At 35.1% G+C, this 23,663-nt stretch overlaps 4 protein-coding genes across 5 annotated transcripts; 2 read left to right on the top strand and 2 right to left on the bottom strand.

Moving 5' to 3' along the window:
- Positions 1-4,032: 4,032 nt before the first annotated feature.
- Positions 4,033-5,128, top strand: LOC113296712 (PRA1 family protein F2-like). The gene has a single exon (XM_026545031.1). The coding sequence runs from the start codon at positions 4,148-4,150 to the stop codon at positions 4,757-4,759; it is 612 nt and encodes a 203-aa protein (XP_026400816.1). The 5' UTR covers positions 4,033-4,147; the 3' UTR covers positions 4,760-5,128.
- A 1,058-nt stretch (positions 5,129-6,186) lies between these two features.
- Positions 6,187-7,124, top strand: LOC113296710 (protein NDR1-like). The gene has a single exon (XM_026545029.1). The coding sequence runs from the start codon at positions 6,422-6,424 to the stop codon at positions 7,013-7,015; it is 594 nt and encodes a 197-aa protein (XP_026400814.1). The 5' UTR covers positions 6,187-6,421; the 3' UTR covers positions 7,016-7,124.
- Positions 7,125-7,230: 106 nt separating this feature from the next.
- Positions 7,231-7,759, bottom strand: LOC113296711 (egg cell-secreted protein 1.4-like). Its single transcript, XM_026545030.1, has one exon. It carries the CDS (start codon positions 7,690-7,692, stop codon positions 7,249-7,251), a length of 444 nt encoding a protein of 147 aa, XP_026400815.1. The 5' UTR covers positions 7,693-7,759; the 3' UTR covers positions 7,231-7,248.
- Positions 7,760-7,834: 75 nt separating this feature from the next.
- Positions 7,835-10,163, bottom strand: LOC113296709 (protein NRT1/ PTR FAMILY 2.11-like). Of its 2 annotated transcripts, none has more exons than XM_026545027.1 (4): positions 10,053-10,163; positions 9,716-9,933; positions 9,032-9,591; positions 7,835-8,905 (listed from the first exon to the last, which is right to left on the bottom strand). In XM_026545027.1, the coding sequence occupies exons 1-4, from the start codon at positions 10,138-10,140 to the stop codon at positions 7,987-7,989; spliced, it is 1,785 nt and encodes a 594-aa protein (XP_026400812.1). In that variant the 5' UTR covers positions 10,141-10,163; the 3' UTR covers positions 7,835-7,986. The 2 variants fall into 2 exon arrangements, with proteins under 2 accessions (XP_026400812.1, XP_026400813.1); XM_026545028.1 differs by having other exon boundaries at positions 9,032-9,525.
- Positions 10,164-23,663: the final 13,500 nt, after the last annotated feature.

The raw sequence follows: 23,663 nt of genomic DNA, 5'->3' as shown, positions 1-23,663 counted from the left end.
AAGCGCGCTACTTGGAGGAAAAGGAGGAAGCATTCGCATTCGATGCAAGGTATCACTTCATGGTATCCAAGATTCCGGAGTATGCCCCGGATATGATGGAGGGTGAATGGGACTCGGATTCCTCCGAAGAAGATTGATGGTTTTAGAAGATTTTGTGTAGGTTTTGTGGGTAGACCTCCATGTAAACCCTCACGAGACTATAACTCGTCCACTAGGGTTGCCTAGGGGTTCAAAGGCTTGATGCACGTGCTAAGTGCATCCTTTATGTTTCAATCAATGTATTGACAAAAATTGCATGAATAAAGTGAATTACACTTTCAAGAATCTGTTTGTTTTTTTTGGGTATAGGCATACGTCGGCAAAGTTATAAGATTACTACAATGCCGACTATAACTTAGTTGGCAAGGTGATAAATTAAATAGATGTAGACTATAGGATAGCTGGCATGGTGAGGAATTAATTAGATGCCGATTGTAGGTTAGCCGGCAAGGTAACAAATCAATAAGATGCCGACTAGGGAAGCATTTACAACAGTCTCATGTGTGTCAAAATCAAAAAGTCTGCATTGTTAAGCATGCCGGCCAACACTAGTCGGTATGGTCTTCATTCGTCGACCTTGCCAACTTTTGATACTTTCAGAGTTGAAAATGTTGATTTCTGATCTAATTTTGAGTATGATTTCATACAACAGCTTTGCAATCCCCTTTTTAGAAGTGTTTGGATAGTGTGCTTTCATTTCCGTTGCAAAAGAATTTCTCAAAACAATTTTCTTTTCATCAAACATCTCCCCACATAATTTCAATCAAAAACAAAATTTCATAACTCAAATTCATAATTTGAGAAGTTTTAATCTACTCAATTAATCAATTTAAACTCAATTAATTAAGCTAATCAGATTTTTTTAGTGTTAATTAAATAAGAGTATATTAGCCATTTAGAAAATACATGGTTAAGGGGTGGCTTCTTTTACTTCAAAATGACCTAGATTTTGTCTCATTAGGTATACCCCATTTAATCTGGGTCTACACCAATTTGGTCAGGTTATATAAAGTACCAAACAGTTGTTTTAATCATTTTGTCAAAAAAAAATCATACAAAAAGATGTCGAAGGCCATCTTGTTGCTAGGTTGCCAAAAAGCTATCCATAAACTCTTTTTATTTTTCTACATGAAATATTCATATGTATATATTTAATAAAAAAAAGTAGAAAAAAATTACCCAAAAAAAACATTTTATGCGTCTGAAAATATTATTTTGTGAAAAAGCGAAAAAGGTCCATGACCTATAAATTGTATCCAAACTAGTTTTCCATCTCAACTATGGATTGTCGTATCAGGTGTCGTGTGATATCAGAACCCACTGATATTGATACGATATTATACGCCTATCCGGTGATGATGATGAATGCTATACATCTATGAATTTTTTATCTTTAACATTTATCCACTGATAAATTGTAATTTATACGTGTATTTTGATTTATTTATTTTTTCGTTTATCTCGTAAACAATGTTGTTAATTTACAGTTATGAGTCGTTAGTTGGATATACCAGTGAAATAAATTTTGAGATTAAAAATAAACAAAAGATATGGTATATATCGTATCAATTAAGCATGTGCTACTTAGCCTCCCAACATATGAATTTACTTCGATTGAGTTGAATATATTGAATAATTCAACTGTTGACGATTATTGAAGGATCGGTAAGAAACTCATTTTTAAAAATCGGTAATTTTGTTATTTTATGGTTATTCTAATTTATCTAATCTCTTATGGGTTTATACTTTATCATATTTTATGTTTGGTGAAATAAGATCTGTTAATTAGTGAAATTTTTAATGCAAAAGTAATGTTAAATCCTCAATTTTGTTTTGGATTTGCAAAGCACTCATGTTTTATTCCTTCAAATTACTCATATGTGTTTTTGAAATCTATCAGTTTGAGCAAATGCCCAAGATCCTAGAGAGAAATTTCAGTCTAGGATTGGTTTGTTTCACTTTCAATGGTTTGTTATAATTATTTGTTAGTAATGGTCTGTTATAAGTTTGAGTACATGTAGGGTAGACCGGTGCTAAAACCTTGTCCTTATTTTTCACTTTCTATCTCTGCTGAGAAACAAAAGCAAATGATAATGAGGTGATTTTTATGAGGATCATTTAATTCTAACAGAAGAGCAGTGGGATGGGTCGGAATAAAGCTTGCTTACCTAAAGAAATAGATGGTGTTGGTATTAAGGAGCGCTCTTTTTTATTTTCCTTTTTTTATAAAAGGAAATATTATAAAACTAGAGGATAGAATATATAGAATGCTTAACCAAGCCTCTTTTCTAGACTTATCTCAACATCTATAATCGACATGCATATCCGCATATCTATTTAAAACTTAGCTAGATTGTCCTCAAGACTAATATATGATCTCCGAATATATATGAAAGAAGAACTAGCAAGAATTTTTTTGAAATCTAAAGCTTATAGCAAAATAGCTTTCAAGTACATTTTGATTATCATTGAGAAAGACTAATCTTTCATCTCTGCGTCCTTGAACCCTTTTTGTTGCTTCTCGACAGGCTCTGGACTCGGCTTCTTCTGCACTTGAACACCAACTTTTCCCTCCTTTAAAGTTAATAATCAAACCCTTATTATTCAGTTCAACAACGTCATAAGAAAATTTACAAGGAAATTGACGAATTATGATCACCGAGTCGACTACGATTTTATCGTCGATTGGAAGAGCTCCTTTTTTATCTAACCCTCAAATGTTTTATTTCTTGATATTAAGGAGTTGAGGTTTTTAAATAAAGCACTTCATGCTAAATGGATTTATGGAGGTTTGCCATTCAACAAAAACTTAAAGGCAAATGAAAAAATTCTATTTCATATTTCTTCTAGCATGTCAGCTAGAAAAGGCTTGGGATTTGGAATCATGAAAAAGTAAGGATTTTGTGGTAAATGATTGTATCATCCCATTAGGACTACATTAAATAATTTGCATCATGCCATTATGGTGAATGTATATATCATGTGCAGTATAAATAATAAGCCTAACTCACACTTATTCTTTCGGTATGAAGTTATTTGTCTTGTCTCTTTCTAGCTTCAAGATGAAGTGAATTGGTCAGGATTCCATATGACTAAGAAATGGAAGATATGAACTTCATTCCATCGGCAATTTGGTAGTTTATCCGAGATCAACGCAATAAGAAAACGTTTCAAGACAAAATAAGATTGTTGACACACTCAGAGAGAATGTAAAATTTCTAATCTTTAAGAGATCCACTAGTTCAAAGATTTTTTAACATCATTCTCTAAATAAGCTCCTTAGAAAATTAACATGTTCCGCTTATTTAAGAAGATTGCCAATTTTGTGGTTATTTATTTTTAGTTTCTTTTCGCAATTTTTTCATTTCTTTAGTTATTGCGTTCCGTCCTTTTTTTTATTTATTAATTTTTGCCTTTTACGCGTAAAAGATAAAATAAATTGATTTTGGTCCATATCAGGTCGATACGTGCTGATATAATGGTGGGTTTGGATGTATAATTTCAAAAGTGGGATTTAAGGGTCCAGAGGATTTGGTGGAATTACGTTTTCCTTACGTTTGGTTGTCCAAATTCCTGGAATCACGTTTTCCATGGGAATCAGTTTTCCAGCAAATCCTCCATATGGAATCTGACCCCTCCCCCTAAGATTTGCTGGGAAACTTATCAAGGGATTTATGGACCCATTTTTTTTAACTCTAAATTTCATATCTATGCAATTTTAAGACTCTGTGGGTAATACCAAACAATATATGTACTTAAAAACAACATAATTTTATGAATTTTAGAAATTTTAACTGAGTTACCAAACATACGGGGGATTTAGATGAATCCCAAAAATTGTAATCCCATGAAATTATAAATTCCTTGAAATCATGAATTCTACGGACAAACCCACCAAAAACATAGATCCATGTTGATACTGGCACGGCAAACCATGATCTTGACTCTATGTTTGCTCATTGACTAGTCATCAGTTCGACAAAAGAATAAAAACAAAACAGCAAGTTGGGCCTCAGTTTCATATTCACCTCCACCGCATTCCCTTTCATCTTCTTTCATCCTGCGCAGAGATCTCGAATTAGGTTTTCAAATTTTTTTGGTTTCCGCGATGTCTAAATCTACATCACATACTGGTTACTACGGAACGATTCCGATATCAACACCATCAACATCAGAATCAGGCATGGAATTCATCTCAAGGGCTAAAGAAAGAGGTAGATCAATCTACGCAACTCGCAAACCATGGAAAGAACTTGCAGATCTAAAATCTTTCGACAGAGCTATTAATTTCACTCGAATCAAAAGAAATCTGAATTACTTTCGAGTTAATTATACTATGATCATATTAGGTATACTTTTCTTGAGTCTGTTATGGCATCCAGTTTCGATGATTGTGTTCTTGGTTGTTTTTGTTGGTTGGTTGTTTCTTTACTTCTTTAGAGATGAACCAATGGTTGTTTATAATTGGAGTTTTGATGATCGTGTGATACTGGTGGTGTTGAGTGTTGTGACGATTTGTGCTCTAATTTTGACTCATGTGTGGTTGAATGTTGTTGTTTCGCTTGCGATTGGAGTAGGATTGGTTGTGTTGCATTCGGCTTTTAGGGTTACAGATGATTTGTATCTAGATGATGAGCAAGATGGTGGTTATGGCGGTGGTGGAGGTGGATTGTTATCTGTTGTCGGTAGTTCAGAGAGGACAGGTTATAGTCATGTATGAAGAATGAATTTCGTCTACATTCATTCAAACAGGGAAATGGGAGTAATTCAATTTGTTTGAAGCAGGTTTCACTAGGTGGTGACTAGTTACAATTCTGTATTCTTGATAGTTGTTTGCGTTTATCAGTCATGGTCCACTTTGGTCTTGCATTTGGTTGTAATGTGCTATGTTTCGCGCTTATGAACCAGTATCTGAAGCAGGACATTGTACTGGAATGGCAGAGCTTCACTGAACAAAACAATGTATTAGATTTAACTTTTTGTTAATTCAAATGGGTTCCTTTTTATGGTTGGGTTGAGGTTGTTGGTATCATAATTTGGTTTTGATGAGTTTTTCTTTCTCTTTCAATTTCGTTTGTAAATTTTGTTTACAGTGATGTTCTACCATAGCTTATCTGCATCGTTTAAATCAATGAGAACTTGCATCTCTTTTGTAGGGGAATTAGTTGTGCAAGAGCAGTTGTTCACTGGTGAACTTGTTTTTATCATGTATTCCAAAAGCCTTTGTTCACTAAGGAAAAAGATAACATGCTTTAGGGTCTGAAACTTTTCAGGAGTGTAAAGTGGAAGTGCATAACTTCGACAAAAGAACATGCTTCGACTTTAGGGACTGAAACTTTTATGAGCTGATAAAAGAACATGCTTTCAGCAGGCTCCAGCAAATGAAAGTTAAGTTGGTTGACAATGGTAGAATTCCTCTTCATCTCCCCTTAAAAACTCATCATGCTGTTTACTGCTAAGACTACTACATTCTCTGTAGCTTTATATTTCCAAATCATATATGGATTATCACAATATAGCTTAGAGTCTTAGACCTCATTGTTCACTCTCACATTCCTGGCTCAATAAAGCTTCGAATGACCCGAACTCCACAGCCATGTCATTGGAGCTCAGTTTCTGGAAAGTGACAAGATTATTCACTACCATAACCTTAATATGGCATCGTACCATTAACATGGTAAGAGCTTAATTTTACCAAATGGCATTGGCAATTTGGTTGTAATGTGCTCTGTTTGAAGCTTATGTCTATGAACCAGTATCTGAAGACATTGTACTGGAATGGCAGAGCTTCATTGAACTAAAACAATGTATCATATTTAACTTTTTGTTACTTCAAAATGGTTCCTTTATATGGGTTTAGTTCAGGTTGGTATTGAAATTTGATGAGTTTTTCTTTCGCTTTCATTTTTCGTTTGTAAATGTTGTTTGCACTGTTTTGAGGATCTAATATCATAGCTTAGTCGCAGCATCCGGAGCAATGACAATGTGCTAGAACTTTTTTCTCATGGATTCCTAATGAATCCGTTCACTTTAATTGTATAAGTTATGTACTTTCCAGTGAACTACTGGGACCATTTGCTGGTCTCAAGAAACTTTTCATATGATCTTAAATAATGCTTGCGAACTGGGTCATGTATTATTGAAACTTTAAAGAGTGCAAGTTAAAGTTGGTCGGCAATGGTAGTGCTAGCAGTTTGGTGTAAACAACCATATCTGAAACTTAAGTTGAATGCTGACGGCTACACACTAGGCGTGAAACTCATTATATTTGATGACTCGGATTCCTGCTATCCGATGATCTTTTAGTTTTGTATTCGGTATTCTTCTCTTAAGGGGTATTTATAAGCAGAATTCCTCTGATATCTCCACTTAAAAACTCATCATGCCAACTGCTAAGACTGCTCAAGCTCCTGCAAATTCCAATAGTACTAGACGTGTATTCTTTTTCAAATTGTTCATAGCAATTACAGTCTCTGTATCTTTGTATTTTCTAATCATGTGGTTTACTATACAGCTTAGACCTCGATGTTCACTCGAAATTTTTTACATTCCTGCCCTCGATAAAGCTTCAAATGACCCGAATTCCACAGCCATATCACTGGAGCTCAGTTTCTGGAATCGAAACAATGAGAAGAGTATTTACTACGATAAGCTTAACATGACTATGTATTATTATGGTAAGATCTTAACTTTACCAATTGGAAATACATCTATTCCACAATTTTATCAACAACATAGTCATACAAAGCATCTTACTGAGATGATTCAAACTTCTGGGGTACCTTGGGAGGATGCGAAAATGAAGGTTTCAAATGGAAGTGCGGCCGTATTTCGAGTCCATTTGACAATGAACATAAGGTATTCGAATGGGATATGGAAGTCAAGAAGACACCAGCTAAGTTTAGGAGTTAATGTTACTGTCAATGATCAGGGAATGAAGTCTGTCAATAGTAGCTTGAGGTTGTTGGCTGTCTAATGTCAGCTATTGTGTTGTGTGAATGTTGTTGGTACGGGTTCTTATTTTAACAATTTTGCTTTAGTATCCTCGCGTAGAATTTGCATTATTACTCTAAGAAATATATTTAAACTAGTCAATTAGAAACCTGAACCAGGTAAAACCCATTTTATTATAACGCAAGCAAGATACATAAAACATCCAGATTGCAAACACTAAGACATACTACTAAAGAGAGTAATCGAGGATTCAAATCATTCCCCCTTCATGATAGGCACTATAGAAGGTGGAGATGGTGAACGTACAACATCGTCATCAACATTGGCAGCGGCATCACAGTATCCACGTAGTATATCCCCTTCCTCTTGAGTAAAACCTAGTGACCCAAGCATAGCAGGCCAGCAGCTGTGCTGGATTACATGAATGGCTCGACAACAATTGTTACCTAAATGTGTCTCACCATTAAGAAAGAATAGTATAACCTCTCCAGTACATGCTTGAAGCTCCATTAAGGAGTCCCAACATTCTGAGTATGACCCGGTCGATTGTAGTCGAGCAGCCAAGGATATTGGTGATCCTTCCGGAACATGCACCAAAGGTCTTGCTGTGCCGGTATTGCGCATTGCAGCCAGTGTTACTGCAATCAACATTGTCAGTCCAAATAAAAACTTTGAAGAAGTGAAATAAGCTGAAGCCATTGTATACGCAGGTGCAGAGAGTCAGAGAGATAGAGAGGTGAATGAAGGTACGAGTAAGGTGGATTCTATTTATATAGGCTGAAGAGGTGAAGTTAAGGAGAACTCATGCATGCAAGTAGTGGAGTACGTTACATGGGCTGAATTGAATTGGGAATTAATCTATTCATCGATACGATATCATGGATTTCATTTAAGCACAATGAATTATTAGATCAGGGAGGGTTATGGAAGTTGAAAAGGAGAACACTGTTTTATTACACCTCACATACATCTCTCTTACACTCTCGTTACACCTTACAAATCTATACCCTTTGGTGGAGGTTTTTCAGCGTCTTTTATGTTCTTGCTAGCTGCCTCTTTGGTTGCAGTTCCACTACCCTTGTACCTATACCATCTAGCACATACCAAGAAATAACCAAAATTCACTATATTCATCACAGTAATCATGTAATAAAAGTAGTCTAATCTCCCTTTGTTTAGATCTTCTGGCAACCAATTCCCAGTTATGTTTCCTTCAGTTGTTCGATGAACTATGGAAACCATGAAACTGCTAATGTAACTCCCCACTGCGAAGCCAAGAAAGAAAAAGGACACTGCGACACTTCTCATGTTCTCGGGGAACTGGTTATAGTAAAATTCAAGCTGGCCGATATGATTAAATGCTTCGGATAGACCATTAATTGAGAGCTGAAGGATTAGCCAGTGTGCAGACATTGATGATACGGCACCTCCGCCTTTGGCAATACCCAGCGTTGGATAAGTAAGAGCGAAATTCCTTCGACGTTGTTCTACTAATGCAGAGACGAACATTGTGATTATAGATATGAAAGTTCCAATACCCATTTTTTGAAGGAGTGTTATACCACCTTCTTGACCTGTTAGTTTTCTAAGTGGCGGGACAATGAGGCGATCATAAATAGGGATCCAAATGACAATGGTGAGCCAGGAGAAGACAATGTAAGATGCTGCTGGCACCTGGAAATTTTTTGTGCCGAGGTGCCTATCTGATTGGAGAGCTTGGTATACTGCATATGAATGCTGTTGAGTTACTGTGATATGGAAAATGGCACTTGAAACCCATATAGGAAGAACTCTTATAAGACATTTCAACTCTTCCACTTGTTGCATGCTGCAAAGTCTCCACGGGTTCGCAGAGGTTCCATCGGCTTTAATCTGATCCACATCACTTATAATTGCTGCCTTATCAAAGATTCTGCTACCACCGTCACCAAAGAAAATTATTATTAGATACAAATGATATGTTACAGTGATTCTTTATTCCTTAAAACGGACTCCAGTATTCTAAGCCAAGGTGCGGTGAGATGATATGAATTATTACCTAAACTGATCAGTGCGCTGAAGCTTGGAGTTGATAGAATTTGGGTCAATATAGTTGAAGAGAGCGATTTCTGGGTTATCGAGTTGTGCCAAACATCGTTTTCTTGTGGCAGCCACTATAACCTGAATGAACCTTGTAAAAGGACTCCCTTCTGGTTTTACTTTCACATAGATTGTTGAGCCCATAAAATAGAGAATGCAAGCTATCAACATTAGACAAGGGGGAAGAGCTAATCCCACAGTCCAGCTCACATTAGATTGCACGTAAATGATGACGGTCAGCGAAATCAAGGTACAAGAGGACAGGACAAAGAAATACCAATTGATGAAGCTGATAATTGACCTCTTGCCAGTATCAGTTTTTGGATTGAACTGATCAGCTCCAAATGCCATGTTACATGGCCTAATCCCACCAGCACCAATCACTAAGAATCCTAATGCGCAAGCCATAAAAGTCCATTGTGGTGTAGTAGCTTGCACACATAACTCGTTCTTCTGCGTTCCACAATTTGGAGGATGCAGTTTAGAAATTGCTGCTGTCAACATTAAGAGAATCATCCCCTTTGCAGTACAAGAGAATAAATTATAATCAGTCTCCACTGACGGGCAAATAATAGTTTTATCAACATCATAACTGAACATAAACTCTCCACATAATTTATACAGAAATGGTTAAGTTGGCTACCAAGAAAGAAGCTAGTGACGCAAATCCAAGGGTCATGTAACGTCCAAAGTAAGCGTCAGCAAGGAAACCTCCGACTAACGGCGTGACAAAGCTAGTTCCTTTGTAGGCATCGATAAGTATAGCAGCATTGACTCGCTTCATATTGAAAACTGTAGTGAAATAAACAATGAGGTTTGATGTCGTACCCCATGCTCCAAGTTTCTCGAAGGCCTCATTCCCTGCAGATTTTATAAGCAGAATCCAGATCAGTCACTAGGTGAAGAATAAGAAATATCTTCATTTCTTCTTTTGTTGTTCTCTTTAAAATATATATATATATATATATATATATACTGACCTATTATGAAGGGCATGGTTTTGATTCCTTTGTAATTGACTTGAGTTTCTTTTGCTGTAGCCGTAATGACTGCATTTTTTTCCTCCATGGTTGTTTCAGCTCAGATTCCTCGTATGGAGAGTATAATCAAAATGACATAACCTGGAACACTTATATATGACGAGGTGCATAAAGCGTGTAGGGACTAGGAAGAGATGTGTAGAGAGGGATAGCGAGAGAGAATTGACGCGATGAATGGCTAAGATTTTAAAGACCACCCGGCCCTATAAACAAGTAAGCTGCACAACTATTTGCTCAGAGGGTGATCATGCATGAGAATGACTATTATCACTAGCAGAGTTACTGTTTGTACGCATTTTCTACAGTGGCAATCAAAAGGAATCTCAAACCCACTGAGAAAAAAGTCAAGCTTCCACTATATATACGGAGAATGTGTGCTCCGTCACTTTGACGTTAGCACTTGTTTTTCATCTTGTTTGTTCGTATCCCAATCCCTGAAAAATGCCTGCACTGACGTTGTTTTCACACAGCAAAATCTAGTGAACATGACTGTAATATGTAATTTCATTTGCCCTTGTATGAGTCCGTTGGAGGCTTCGAGGCAATTTAGTCTTGAAAAGATGTACACTATTACGAAGTATTAATGAAATCGACTAGTGACCTGAAAAGCACTGTTTCCACTATGAAAAAAAGGAAGGTTATCATGTGGCGAAAAAGATCATTTTAGAAACATATTAGGGGAGAGAAAAAATCTTCTCATCTTTTCCTCCAAAGAAAAAAGAAATAGTCGCAAAAGAATGATAATTTGGACTTCTTTTTTTTTTTCCTATAGGATGATCCTCGGGTCTTCACACTTTTATTCTTACACTATCCCATATTTTGGATGTCATTTTCGTGGGGAAAAAATAAACAATAAAGGATTTTTATATAATATTTTGGGAATGTGTTTCTCTTACAAAGCTCTACGTTCCTACAAAAAATGAGCGAATTCCGAAATGCTAAAGCTATTAATCTACCAATCTTAATTTCAAGGGTTGTTTGGACACAAGCAGACTCTGGCCCAAAATTTGCTAGAACACAAGCCGGTAGTTTTGTTTGGTTTTTGGAATGGCCAAGCTGGGTAGGTAATCTACTTCAGCCAGATACGAAAAATATGTAATCTTCTCAAATCAATACAATCTCTTTCCCTGTTAAAAAAACTAATTTCAAGGGTTAAATCGGTTGGCTTTCAACGCCTCAATTTGAGAATAGTAGATAGTGGTGTTACACGTTTGGAAATTCGTTCATGTTCGGCAGGAACCCAGAGCTTTGTAAGAGGAATATATCCTCAAAATATTAGCTTCAAATAAGTTAATGTTTGGTTTTTATTCTAAAAAATGACGTCTAATGTGTGAGATAATGTAAGAATAAATGTGCGAGGGATCCTCCTTTAATTTTTGAAACCTTCTGTTGTCCATGTTGCCTTCACTTTTGTGACAATATTGACCTCTCTTCTTATCACAACTACAATTATCGTATTTTTTTCATAGTTAATTTCTTTCTGTCATAAAATTTGTACATCAGGTGTGTCAAGTCTATTCTTATTTCGAGTTATTACAAATATAAAACAATTAGAACTTCTCAATCAGGGAAAAGAGATCCAATTGCTTCAATTATATCAAAAGAGAATGAAATTCAACTATTCCTTCAGCATAGTCAAGAAGATAGAGTTCTGGATACGGGTAAGGAAGGATTTGATTCACTGAACCGATAATCTGACCCAATACTATCTCAATCATATATTTTTCTCTATTTTTCTTTTTATTCTCGGCAGCTAATTTTTAGAAATACTAACTATTAATTAAAATGAAAGACATTTCTCAAATTCATTTTCTTTGCTGCAACAATACTTGTTAGAGCACTGCTCGGTCGAACTCGCAAGCATTGGTATCTCAAGCTTGTTTTTCAAGTTTAGTTGCCAAAACTATAAGTCTTGATTTCTAGTCTACTTAAAGCCATGTCTCGGATTAGGATAGAATGTGTAGTGGAGGATTAGACTTCACGGCGTTCATCGATTGAAGACGAAGAACTAATAAGGGGAGCTTGTGGAACTTCATCAACAAAAGGTATAAGTAGACTTGAACTCATCTATCACTCAGAAGTCTATTTCTATTCTATCTCCTATTGAGACAAAAGTCGTATAGCTATATAAACTTTAATTTATACACATTTGATATTTCGAGCTGAGTTTAACTCACTCACATATTTCTAAAAATATGTGTTGGTAAGATTTCGCTTTAACCAAGTTCATATTTTATTCTTGACGAAAGTCAAAAGATGATCATGTGAAAATCGCCAAGTAACATCTTACATGATTTGTGTGAGACAGTCATTTGATGTAGACTCGAAATATTTCGTATTGATTTATTGATCACTTGAAAATTGCTTTGAAGCTAATAGTTTGTATGAGACAGCTATTCATGTCTTCTAAGAATGTTTCAATGATTAACATGGAGTTTAGAACAATTAACCATGACTGGATATAGCACAGTATGCGTCGTTCATCGATTAAAGACGAAGAACTACTAAGGGGAGCTTGTGGAACTTCATCAACAAAAGGTATAAGGAGACTTGAACTCATTTATCACTCAGAAGTCTATTTTTATTCTATCTCTTATTGAGAAAAAAGTCGTATAGATATATAAACATTAATTTATACACATTTGATTTTTCGAGCTGAGTTTAACTCACTTACATATTTCTCGAAATATGTGTTGGTAAGTTTTCGTTTTAACCAAGTTCATACTTTATTCTTGATGAAAGTAAAAAGATGATCATGTGAAAATCGCCTGGTAACATCTTACATGATTAGTGTGAGACGGTCATTTGATGTAGACTCGGAATGTTTCGTATTGATTTATTGATCACTTGAAAATCGCTTTGAAGCTAATAGTTTGTGTGAGACATCTATTCCCATCTTCTAAGAATGTTTCAATGATTAACATGGAGTTTAGAACAATTAACCATTGATTGGATATAGCACGGTATGCGTCGTTCATCGATTAAAGACGAAGAACTACTAAGGGGAGCTTGTGGAACTTCATCAACAAAAGGTATAAGGAGACTTGAACTCATCAATCACTCAGAAGTCTATTTCTATTCTATCTCCTATTGAGACAAAAGTCATATAACTATATAGACTTTAATTTTTACACATTTGATATTTCGAGCTGAGTTTAACTCACTTACATATTTCTCGAAATATGTGTTGGTAAGTTTTCGCTTTAACCAAGTTCATCTTTTATTCTTGACGAAAGTCAAAAGATGATCATGTGAAAATCGCCTGGTAACATCTTACATGATTTGTGTGAGACAGTCATTTGATGTAGACTCAGAATGTTTCGTATTGATTTATTAATCACTTGAAAATTACTTTGAAGCTAATAGTTTGTGTGGGACAGCTATTCCGTCTTCTAAGAATGTTTCAATGATTAACATGGAGTTTAGAACAATTAACCATGACTGGATATAACATAGTATGCGTCGTTCATCGGTTAAAGACGAAGAACTACTAAGGAGAGCTTGTGGAACTTCATCAACAAAAGGTATAAGGAGACTTGAACTCATTTATCACTCAGAAATCTATTTCTATTCTATATCCTATTGAGACAAAATTCGTATAGCTAGATAGACTTTAATTTATAAACATTTGATATTTCGAGTTGATTTGAACTCACTTACATATTTCTCGAAATATGTGTTGGTAAGTTTTCGCTTTAACCAAGTTCATATTTTATTCTTGACGAAATTCAAAATATAATCATGTGAAAATCGCATGGTAACATCTTACATGATTTGTGTGAGACAGTCATTTGATGTAGACTCGGAATGTTTCGTATTGATTTATTGATCACTTGAAAATTGCTTTGAAGCTAATAGTTTGTGTGAGACAGTTATTCCCGTCTTCTAAGAATGTTTCAATGATTAATTTGGAGTTTTAAACAATTAACCATTGATTGGATATAGCACAGTATGCGTCGTTTATCGATTAAAGACGAAGAGCTACTAAGGGGAGCTTGTGGAACTTCATCAAAAAAAGGTATAAGAAGACTTGAACTCATCTATCTCTCAGAAATATATTTCTATTATATCTCCTATTGAGACAAAAGTCGTATAGCTATATAGACTTTAATTTATACACATTTGATATTTCAAGCTGAGTTTAACTCACTTACTTATTTCTCGAAATATGTGTTGGTAAGTTTTTGCTTTAACCAAGTTCATATTTTATTCTTGACGAAAGTCAAAAGATGATCATGTGAAAATCGCCAAGTAACATCTTACATGATTTGTGTCAGACAGTCATTTGATGTAGAATCGGAATGTTTCGTATTGATCACTTGAAAATTGCTTTGAAGCTAATAGTTTGTGTGAGACAGCTATTCCCGTCTTCTAAGAATGTTTCAATGATTAACAAGGAGTTTTAAACAATTAACCATTGATTGGATATAGCACAGTATGCGTCGTTCATCGATTAAAGACGAAGAGCTGCTAAGCGGAGATTGTGGAACTTCATCAACAAAAGGTATAAGAAGACTTGAACTCATCTATCACTCAGAAGTCTATTTCTATTTTATCTCCTATTGAGACAAAATTCGTATAACTATATAGACTTTAATTTATACACATTTGATATTTCGAGCTGAGTTTAACTCACTTATTTATTTCTCGAAATATGTGTTGGTAAGTTTTCGCTTTAACCAAGTTTATATTTTATTCTTCACGAAAGTCAAAAGATGATCGTGTGAAAATCGCCTAGTAACATCTTACATGATTTGTGTGAGACAGTCATTTGATGTAGAATCAGAATGTTTCGTATTGATTTATTAATCACTTGAAAATTGCTTTGAAGCTAATAGTTTGTGAGGGACAGATATTCCGTCTTCTAAGAATGTTTCAATGATTAACATAGAGTTTAGAACAATTAAACATGATTGGATATAGCATAGTATGCGTCGTTCATCGATTAAAGACGAAGAACTACTAAGGGGATCTTGTGGAACTTCATCAACAAAAGGTATAAGGAGACTTGAACTCATTTATCACTGAGAAGTCTACTTCTATTCTATCTCCTATTGAGACAAAATTCGTATAGACATTAACTTTAGTTTATACACATTTGATATTTCTAGTTGTGTTTAACTCACTTACATATTTCTCGAAATATGTGTTGGTAAGTTTTCTCTTTAACCAAGTTCATCTTTTATTCTTGACGAAATTCAAAAGATGATCATGTGAAAATCGCATGGTAACATCTTACATGATTTGTGTGAGACAGTCATTTGATGTAGACTCGAAATATTTCGTATTGATTTATTGATCAGTTGAAAATTGCTTTGAAGCTAATAGTTTGTGCGAGACAGTTATTCCCGTCTTCTAAGAATGTTTCAATGATTAACATGGAGTTTAGAAAAATTAACCATTGATTGGATATAGCACAGTATGCGTCGTTCATCGATTAAAGACGAAGAACTACTAAGGGGAGCTTGTGGAACTTCATCAACAAAAGGTATAAGAAGACTTCAACTCATCTATCACTCAGAAGTCTATTTCTCTTCTATCTCATATTGAGACAAAAGTCGTATAGCAATATAGACTTTAATTTATACACATTTGATATTTCGAGCTAAGTTTAACTCACTTACATATTTCTCGAAATATGTGTTGGTAAGTTTACGTTAACCAAATTCATATTTTATTATTGACGAAAGTCAAAAGATGATCATGTGAAAATCGTCTGGTAACATCTTACATGATTTGTGTGAGATAGTTAGTTATTGTAAACTCGGAATGTTTCGTATTGACTTATTGATCACTTGAAAATTGCTTTGAAACTAATAGTTACTGTGAGACAGCTATTCCCGTCTTCTAAGAATGTTTCAATGATTAACATGGAGTTTAGAACAATTAACCATGACTGGATATAACACAGTATGCGTATTTGTATGCTAACTATTGCAAGTTATTCCAAGTCCGGGAACCATAGTATGCATACCCGTATACGTACTGATTTGATAGTTGAAGTCCGGGAACTTAGTATGCATACTAGTATGCGTACCGGCTTAACAGTTCAAGTCCGGGAATTCAACTAAGTTTGGTCATGTACGACAGTATGCGTACTCGTTCGCATACTGGCGAACCCAGACCAAGTTCGGCTACTTAGGTACGCGTACCCGTTTGCATACTTCAGTGGGTTAAGTTCTAAAATCGGTTTGTTCATGAACAAATACATTTATATAATAAGGAATGCAATCTTTTGCAAACCGTGGCTATAATGTTATTGAATTGATTCGAGTGAATCAAAATTTATTTTGCTTCAATTGTGTCTTGTATACTTCTATGAGAATATAAACAATTGAACAACTCCATAACTAGTTTCATTTGAGTCATTTGAACTAATTGTGATAAAGATGAATAAGGTTAATATGAAAGTGTTCATATGGCTAACTTCGGTTAACTATTATTCAGCCAACCAAGTGTACATGTTTGGGTACGGTTACCTATATCTAGATGAAGACATATTTCATTTGTGTATAACAATCTAAGTTAAATTTAATGGTTGAAAGATATTAGCTTGAATCTAATCAGTTTTTCATCTAACGGTGAATATTGAATGTTTTGTTACCAAGGTAACATTGATTGCAAATCCTGATTTGAAGACTATATAAGGGAGAACTCTAGCAACTGGGAAACCTAATCCCCACACCTCATGTGTGATACTAGTTGCGGCTAGAGTCGATTCTCCTTTAACCTAGGTTTTTCTAAAACCATTATCAGGTTAACGACTTGAAGACTTCATTGGGATTCTGAAGCCGGACCAGACTATCTTCTCTGTAGTTGTGTGTTCTGATCTTACTTTGCTTTATCATATTGAGTACTATCTTCTCTAAGATTTGCTCGAGATTCAATCTCCGATAGGTAAGATAAAAAGTAGTCACAAACATATTCGTCTCATCGTTTGTGATTCCACAATATCTTGTTTCGCTACCATACGATTAATATTATTGTGAGATGATTGATATTACTAGGTTGTTCTTCGTCCGGAGTATCAATTTCCTGTTCACCTTGATTTATCAAAAGACGGAACATAAAGTACGGGAGACAGATTTATCTATTCAATAGGTTTTTCTGTGTGAGACAGATTTGTTCAAGTTTTCGACTTTGGGTCGTAGCAACTCTTAGTTGTGGGTGAGATCAGCTAAGGGAATCAAGTGCGCAGAGTCCAGCTGGGATTCAGAGGCGTAAGGAATGCGACTGTACCTTGATCAGTGTGAGATTGGTTAGGGCTCAACTAAATTCCAGTCTGAAGTTAACTTGTAGTAGGCTAGAGTCTATAGTGGCTTAATACAGTGTGGTGGTCAAATCTGGATTAGGTCCCGGAGTTTTTCTGCATTTGCGTTTTCCTCATTAACAAAATTTCTGGTGTCTGTGTTATTTCTTTTTCGCATTATATTTTTATATAATTGAAATATCACAGGTTGTGTGTAGTTCAATCAATTAGATAATCCAACCTTTGGTTGTTGATATAAATTGATTGACACTTGAACATTGGTCTTTGGTACCGTTCAAGTTATTTCTCTTATTGATCAGGCTCACAGATTTTTATCCGTTCGATTGCAGATTAATTTGAGAAATAGAGATATAACTCTTGGATGTATTTTCCTTGATTGAGTTTGATTGTCTAGTTGATTCTCTTGGAAATATATTGAAGTTAGTCCATACAGATTGCCTGAACGAAATATTGGGTGTGATTGTTAGACCCCTACTTTTTCAGTATTATTAAGCGTTAAAACGAGCATAGTTGAGTAATTAAGATTGTTTTTCTTTCTTTCATTCAAATCTTCCAAACAAAGTAATTTACACACAAACAAGAGACGAAAGATGATTATTCTCATTTCAAAAGAAAATAATAAACCAAGATAAGAATGTTGTAAAAATTAAAATATTAAGAGAGAGGAGAAGGAGAAAAACGTCGTTGCGCAAAGAGAAAGACTAGTTTGTTTTTTACTTTTAAATGTAAATCTTACCTTAATTAAATAATGAACATATGAAATATTATATGAAAGCGGAAAAGCAATAAATTCCTAATTCAGTAGTAGTGGGCGCGAGAATACTTGTTCTTGTTTGTGCATCAAGGAAAGCAGTAAATAGAAGGTTTACTACTGTGCATGAGATGTTAAAGATTATAATATCTTTTGTGTCAAAGCTAGAGATTACTAGTTAGCTATAATAACGTGACCATGTCTCATCGTAAGTAATCGAAGTTTACTATTTTGATGATTTGCAGGATCATTCAGGATGGGACGTGAAAAGCTGAATATATACAAAACTCATTCCCAAGGACAAAAGTTTATCAAAAGAGAAAAGATGGTTGGTAAATACAGTACCATATGATGTGCCAGCCTTCATGATCGTATATGGATTCAGGAAAGATGAATGGTCGGTTGAAGTAGAGAATGGTTAGATGATGTCCTTGATCAAGTTCATAACATCATTTGACGGTATCAACAAGTACCTGATGATAATAAACTAAAACAACGTCATGAATTTATGATTTCTCTGAAAAGGTAAGAAGAAAACCTAAGTTAAACTTACTGAAAAAACATGTCGAATTTCAATACTTTGATGATGACCAGTTCAAAGGATTAGCTATTGATCAAGAACTTTTACAATGGTTGGGATCCAAGATGAAAATTTTGGATGAAAGAAATGACTGAATATTCTAATGCAACACCTAATTCCATGCTAATCACTAAATATGATGGAACTGTATTTTGTGTAGTCAACAAATTGGTCATGTTACATCCTAACCATCATTGGATGGTGTTTTGTATAGACAATTATTCGGTGGTCAACGTGTATCATTAGATATTCCCAATCAATATCAGAAGATAAATGATTATCACTTGTATGAAAATTATTTGTCATGTTCAATAATGCATATACCTTAGGAAACGCCATATGCGTCCCCACAATGTGCACAATGGGAAGTATCGATTTTGGATATCCTGAATCATCTGCGTTCAACATGATGCTGACCCACACGGTGATGCCGATACCTTGGTGATGTTTATTGCCTTCATCTGGGAATTCATCTCGGGTGCATTACCATCAACCATTAACTATGCAGCAGGGATATTTATTGTCTCATGAGCATCAACAATTATTCACCGTAAACTCATTTCCTAATTAATTGTACGTCAGACCAAAAAGGCTTTTTTCATTTAAGATCAAGAGTAAACAAGTACAAACAATAACAACCATTCAACTAAAGGCTAACTAGGTAACTAGCTTCTTTTTGGCAATAACTAACTTATCGAATACACAAACTAGAAGTTGAAGCTAATAATCCAATATTATGATAGTTATTTCCTTTTATTTACTTTCATACTTGGTGATCCCTTGTCAATATTAGTATTGTGCACATTAGTTAGTATTTGTAAACCTTGATTTTTGGCCAAGGGAGGAAATTATACAACTTTATAGTAATTAAAATGACAAGGATATCAAGTTCACTGCAATATTTTGATATCAACCTATTCAAGACTCACCTTGCATGATCTAATATAGACAAAAACTGTCAACAGATGATAACCGTAAGATGTACACTTGATGCAGTTTTTACAAGTGGTAAGAAGGGATTCGTTACTCGGATTTTTGAAAATATTTGGTTGTAGATTAATTTAGGAAATACTAGAGAATTACTAATTATATTGGCCAAAGAGAGGGAGAATTAGGGTGTCGGATTCCACTACTTTTAATGTTTGTAAATTCAATAATTAATTTCTCTAATTTACTCTCAAAACTACTCAAGGCAATTTCGAACCCAATCTCATGCCTCAGAGGATAAATTGTTGAAACTCTTTTTTTTATGACTTCCGTCGTTATTCTAAAGCCTATTTTTCCTTCGCTTATAAAATATCGGTAGATTAAAACTACCCAAAACAGTTATTCTGAAACATATAAAGAAGAGAAAAAATTTAATCAATTAAAACTTATCAGAGAGTAATAATTAAAGAACATAAATACTAAAAATTACACATCAAAAAATAGTTCCTCCTCAACCCTAGAAATTAATTTAGCTACTCATATGAAGAAAAATGGAAAAACTTTGATTAGAGCTGTCAATTTCTAACCCGGCCCGCCGGTTGGACCTAGCTTGGCTTGTTTTAACCCGGCTCGGCTTGGCTTGTTGTCTAAACAAGCCGGGTTAGGGTTGTCATATCTAGCCCTAGTAAAAACAAGTCAGGTTAGGGTCAACCCGCGGGTTACCCGTCAACCCGTCAATTTCATGTGAGTTACTAATTTAGGAATTTTAAGTTACTAATTTAAGAATTTTAGGGTGTTGTGCTAGAAATCAAAGTTCATATTTCCTTCAATGATTTAATACAATCCAAATTTCATTTGATTTAGGATTACGGAGTAGTGATCCCTCTGCCCACTAAATTTTTTATACATTTAAGTGATTTTAGTTTCAACCACCCCATTTAACAAGCCAACCCGCAACCCGTTAGAGCCAACCCGTCTAGGGCTAGGGTTGGGGTTTTTGGCTTGTACATGAATAGTACTAGGGCTAGGGCTGACCCTAACCCGTCCATGGCTTGTCAAGCTAGGACCGGGTTGACCCTAGCATGCCCGTTTGACAGCTCTAACTTTGATTATTCATTGTATTCAAAAAGAATATAAATAGCCTACAATGATTAGGCCTGTCAATGGAAGAATATCCGTCGGATATTTAGAAATCCGATATCCGACATGTTAAGCACTACCGGATATTCGATATCCGATAATATCCTATAGGATATCAAAATCAGATATCGATTCCGATAGGCTAAGCTGTCGGATATCCGATAAATATCCGATAGTATCCGGTTATAACAAAAAAGTTTAAAAACCCTTGTAAAACATTTTCATAATTGACACTTATGGGATATTTATCCGACAATATCCGATAATATCCGATACTAGACTCGAAATTAGGATAAATTACAAATAAGTTCCTATACTATCGGATATCGGATATTAACATTTCGGATGGGGTCTAATCCGTTTCCGATATGTTAAGGAAGAAATATCCGATAAAATATCGGATCCGATATCCGATATCCGATAAAACGGATAAAATCCTATAGGATCTCGAATACTCGGAAACGGATACCGGATATCGGACAAATATTGACAGGCCTAACAATGATTTTCAACCACTATGTAGTTGCAACAGTTCAGCAGCAGAAGACCTATTGCAACTAAAACGATAAACGATATAGCAATTATGTGGTTATTATACGACAGCTTTTGCGACTGTTACGGACAGGATATGTTCTTCGAGTTCTTCTTCACAGCAGCAGCAACAGAGTTTTTGCAAACTCTGATTTGGTGATTTCTAGCTCACTACTTTCTCCCAGACTTTCCGTTCTCCTTTTACAGATCCTTCGACAGCAACTCAAAATCCCCACCATTACTTCAAAATATCGTGTAATAAATTTTTATTCTTCACGTGAAATAATTCCTTTTTTTATCTCATACACGCTCCTGTCGATGGTTGAATCTTCCTTTTTTATCTCCTTCACACTCCTGGCATGTTGCCAACACACCGGAGAATGAATCAAAACCCACTCCAAACTCGGGAAGGCAAAGAAGATACCCGTGTTATCTCACTTATCCATGTTTCCTTCGATCCACGTATACCTTCATATTTTCTCGACTCTGAACAACTTACCATCTCTGTTTAACTGAAACAAGATGATACCAATCAATATACGTGATTAAATCTCACCAAAACTCGTCCATAATTAATCCAGGGAAGTACGCAGGAACTGAATTTTTCAAACTGGAATTTCCCGCCAAAATTATGAGCTATGTTTTCTTCAAATCTCGACATTCCAGCCAATTCTAGACGAAACCAAGACCATTACCAGCTCTTTCTATCCCATTAGAGCAAACTCATTTAATTTCAGAGCTTTAGTCTCATTATAACCCACTCAAATCTCAAACCCTAATTTTTGCAGTTCAAATCCTAATTTTCCCGCCAAAATTCAGAAATTCAAAAGGTTGAAGATGAATGCCCCTATCCAAATCCGATGTCCCTTTAGAAATTTGGGGTACAATTAGCAATTCTTTGGGGTGCGAATAACAATTTGTGGGGTACAACGAGTGCTTTTGGGCCGTAAATAGTGAAAAACTCATGGGTGCCTTTACCACTTTTCTAGGGTGCCTTTAGTGATTCATTTGGAGATGCAAATGCCACTTTTCGAGCCAATTTCTCCATAAAATTTTATTTCTTCGAAAACACCTATAAAGACATATAATACCATAAAAAGTACAGAAATGAGCACTAACAATATAGAAAATTGTGGACAATTCAGACACATTAATGTGTATATCATATACCCTCAAACTTACGAATCATTTTCTAACCACTGCCAAAGAGCATCCAACTTAAGCTGACAAAAATGGACAGAGAAAGATGTGAATTTCATCTAGCATAAAAAACCGTGATATATGATTGTGCCAAAGAAGGAAACAACATGGTTCAATCTGAAATTAGGATAAGTGAAACATAAAAGAGTATTATCTATATACATTTTCTCGAAACTAAAATCTATAGTTTTTTCTAAGTAATTTTATAGTATATCAAGTGAAGTATGAGTTTTTATTAACAGTATTAAGATACAAAACTAGTCACAATCAAAAGATACATAGAGGGAGAAGGCTGTGAGCGGGCGTCAACCAATTTAACCCAGTCTATCAACTCAGTAATTTTTTCCTTGCGAATGTCTCATCATTAACCTCTTGCGTTTCTCTGTGTTGATCATTTCTAGAAGATCTAATCTTAGTTTGTTTTTTTTCATTGTCTTGACTTCTTTCGTTAATCTTTGATTTATAGTTTTATTTTTTCTCATTTTCATGGAAGCCTAACTTGCCTTTTGATTCCTCTTTTTGAGTCTGCAATTCGATTATTCTCTAATGTCTTTTGTTACTTTTGTTATTGTGATCATAGCTTTTGCTGAGTATACATACAAGCTTTTGCTTACAGGGTTACAAAGGATTGGATTCAGAGCTTTTGCTCATAGTACTTTGATGAAGATGTCTCAGATCGGTTTCAACTCAGCTAAACTCAGCAACAAATCATCCCGCCAATCAAGCAAGTCTAGTAAATTCAAAAAAAACACATTCGATGGTTTGTTGTTATTTGTCTTCCTTTTTTTACTCTATTCTCTTAATACTGCCAGCTACTCTCTTTCTCAAAATAGCGAGAGCATTAACCAATTTTGTTTCCTTTTTCATTGGGATATAGATTATTCGCAGTTATTTCCTTGCACTAAAATCGCTTACCATCCACCCTTAAACCCTAATAGTGGTTATATCCCAACTCTGCACATCTCTTATCTCTCCTGCAAGATTCATAACTCCGAACCTCAATCTTCATATATTACCTTGATTTTAATCAACCAGTACTACTCTAAGATGGGAGAAGGAAGCTCTAGTCAAATTTATGATTTATTCAGTAAATTTGAGAAGGCTACACTAGATTTAGGAGATGTCAATGAAATTGAAGTTATTCAAAATAAC

Source organism: Papaver somniferum, chromosome 7, assembly GCF_003573695.1.
Source record: "Papaver somniferum cultivar HN1 chromosome 7, ASM357369v1, whole genome shotgun sequence".
Lineage (NCBI taxonomy): Eukaryota > Viridiplantae > Streptophyta > Magnoliopsida > Ranunculales > Papaveraceae > Papaver > Papaver somniferum.
Note: the sequence above shows the minus strand (reverse complement) of the source record. Positions and strands in the feature narration are given on the sequence as shown.

Excerpts from the sequence above, each read along its gene's own strand:
- LOC113296712 (XM_026545031.1), top strand. The coding sequence starts at position 4,148 with ATGTCTAAATCTACATCACATACTGGTTACTACGGAACGATTCCGATA.
- LOC113296710 (XM_026545029.1), top strand. The coding sequence starts at position 6,422 with ATGCCAACTGCTAAGACTGCTCAAGCTCCTGCAAATTCCAATAGTACT.
- LOC113296711 (XM_026545030.1), bottom strand. The coding sequence starts at position 7,692 with ATGGCTTCAGCTTATTTCACTTCTTCAAAGTTTTTATTTGGACTGACA.
- LOC113296709 (XM_026545027.1), bottom strand. The coding sequence starts at position 10,140 with ATGGAGGAAAAAAATGCAGTCATTACGGCTACAGCAAAAGAAACTCAA. Across the intron at positions 9,934-10,052 it reads AACCATGCCCTTCATAATAG|GGAATGAGGCCTTCGAGAAA; the intron begins GTCAGTATATAT and ends TAAAATCTGCAG. Across the intron at positions 9,592-9,715 it reads CGTCACTAGCTTCTTTCTTG|GGGATGATTCTCTTAATGTT; the intron begins GTAGCCAACTTA and ends TGTACTGCAAAG.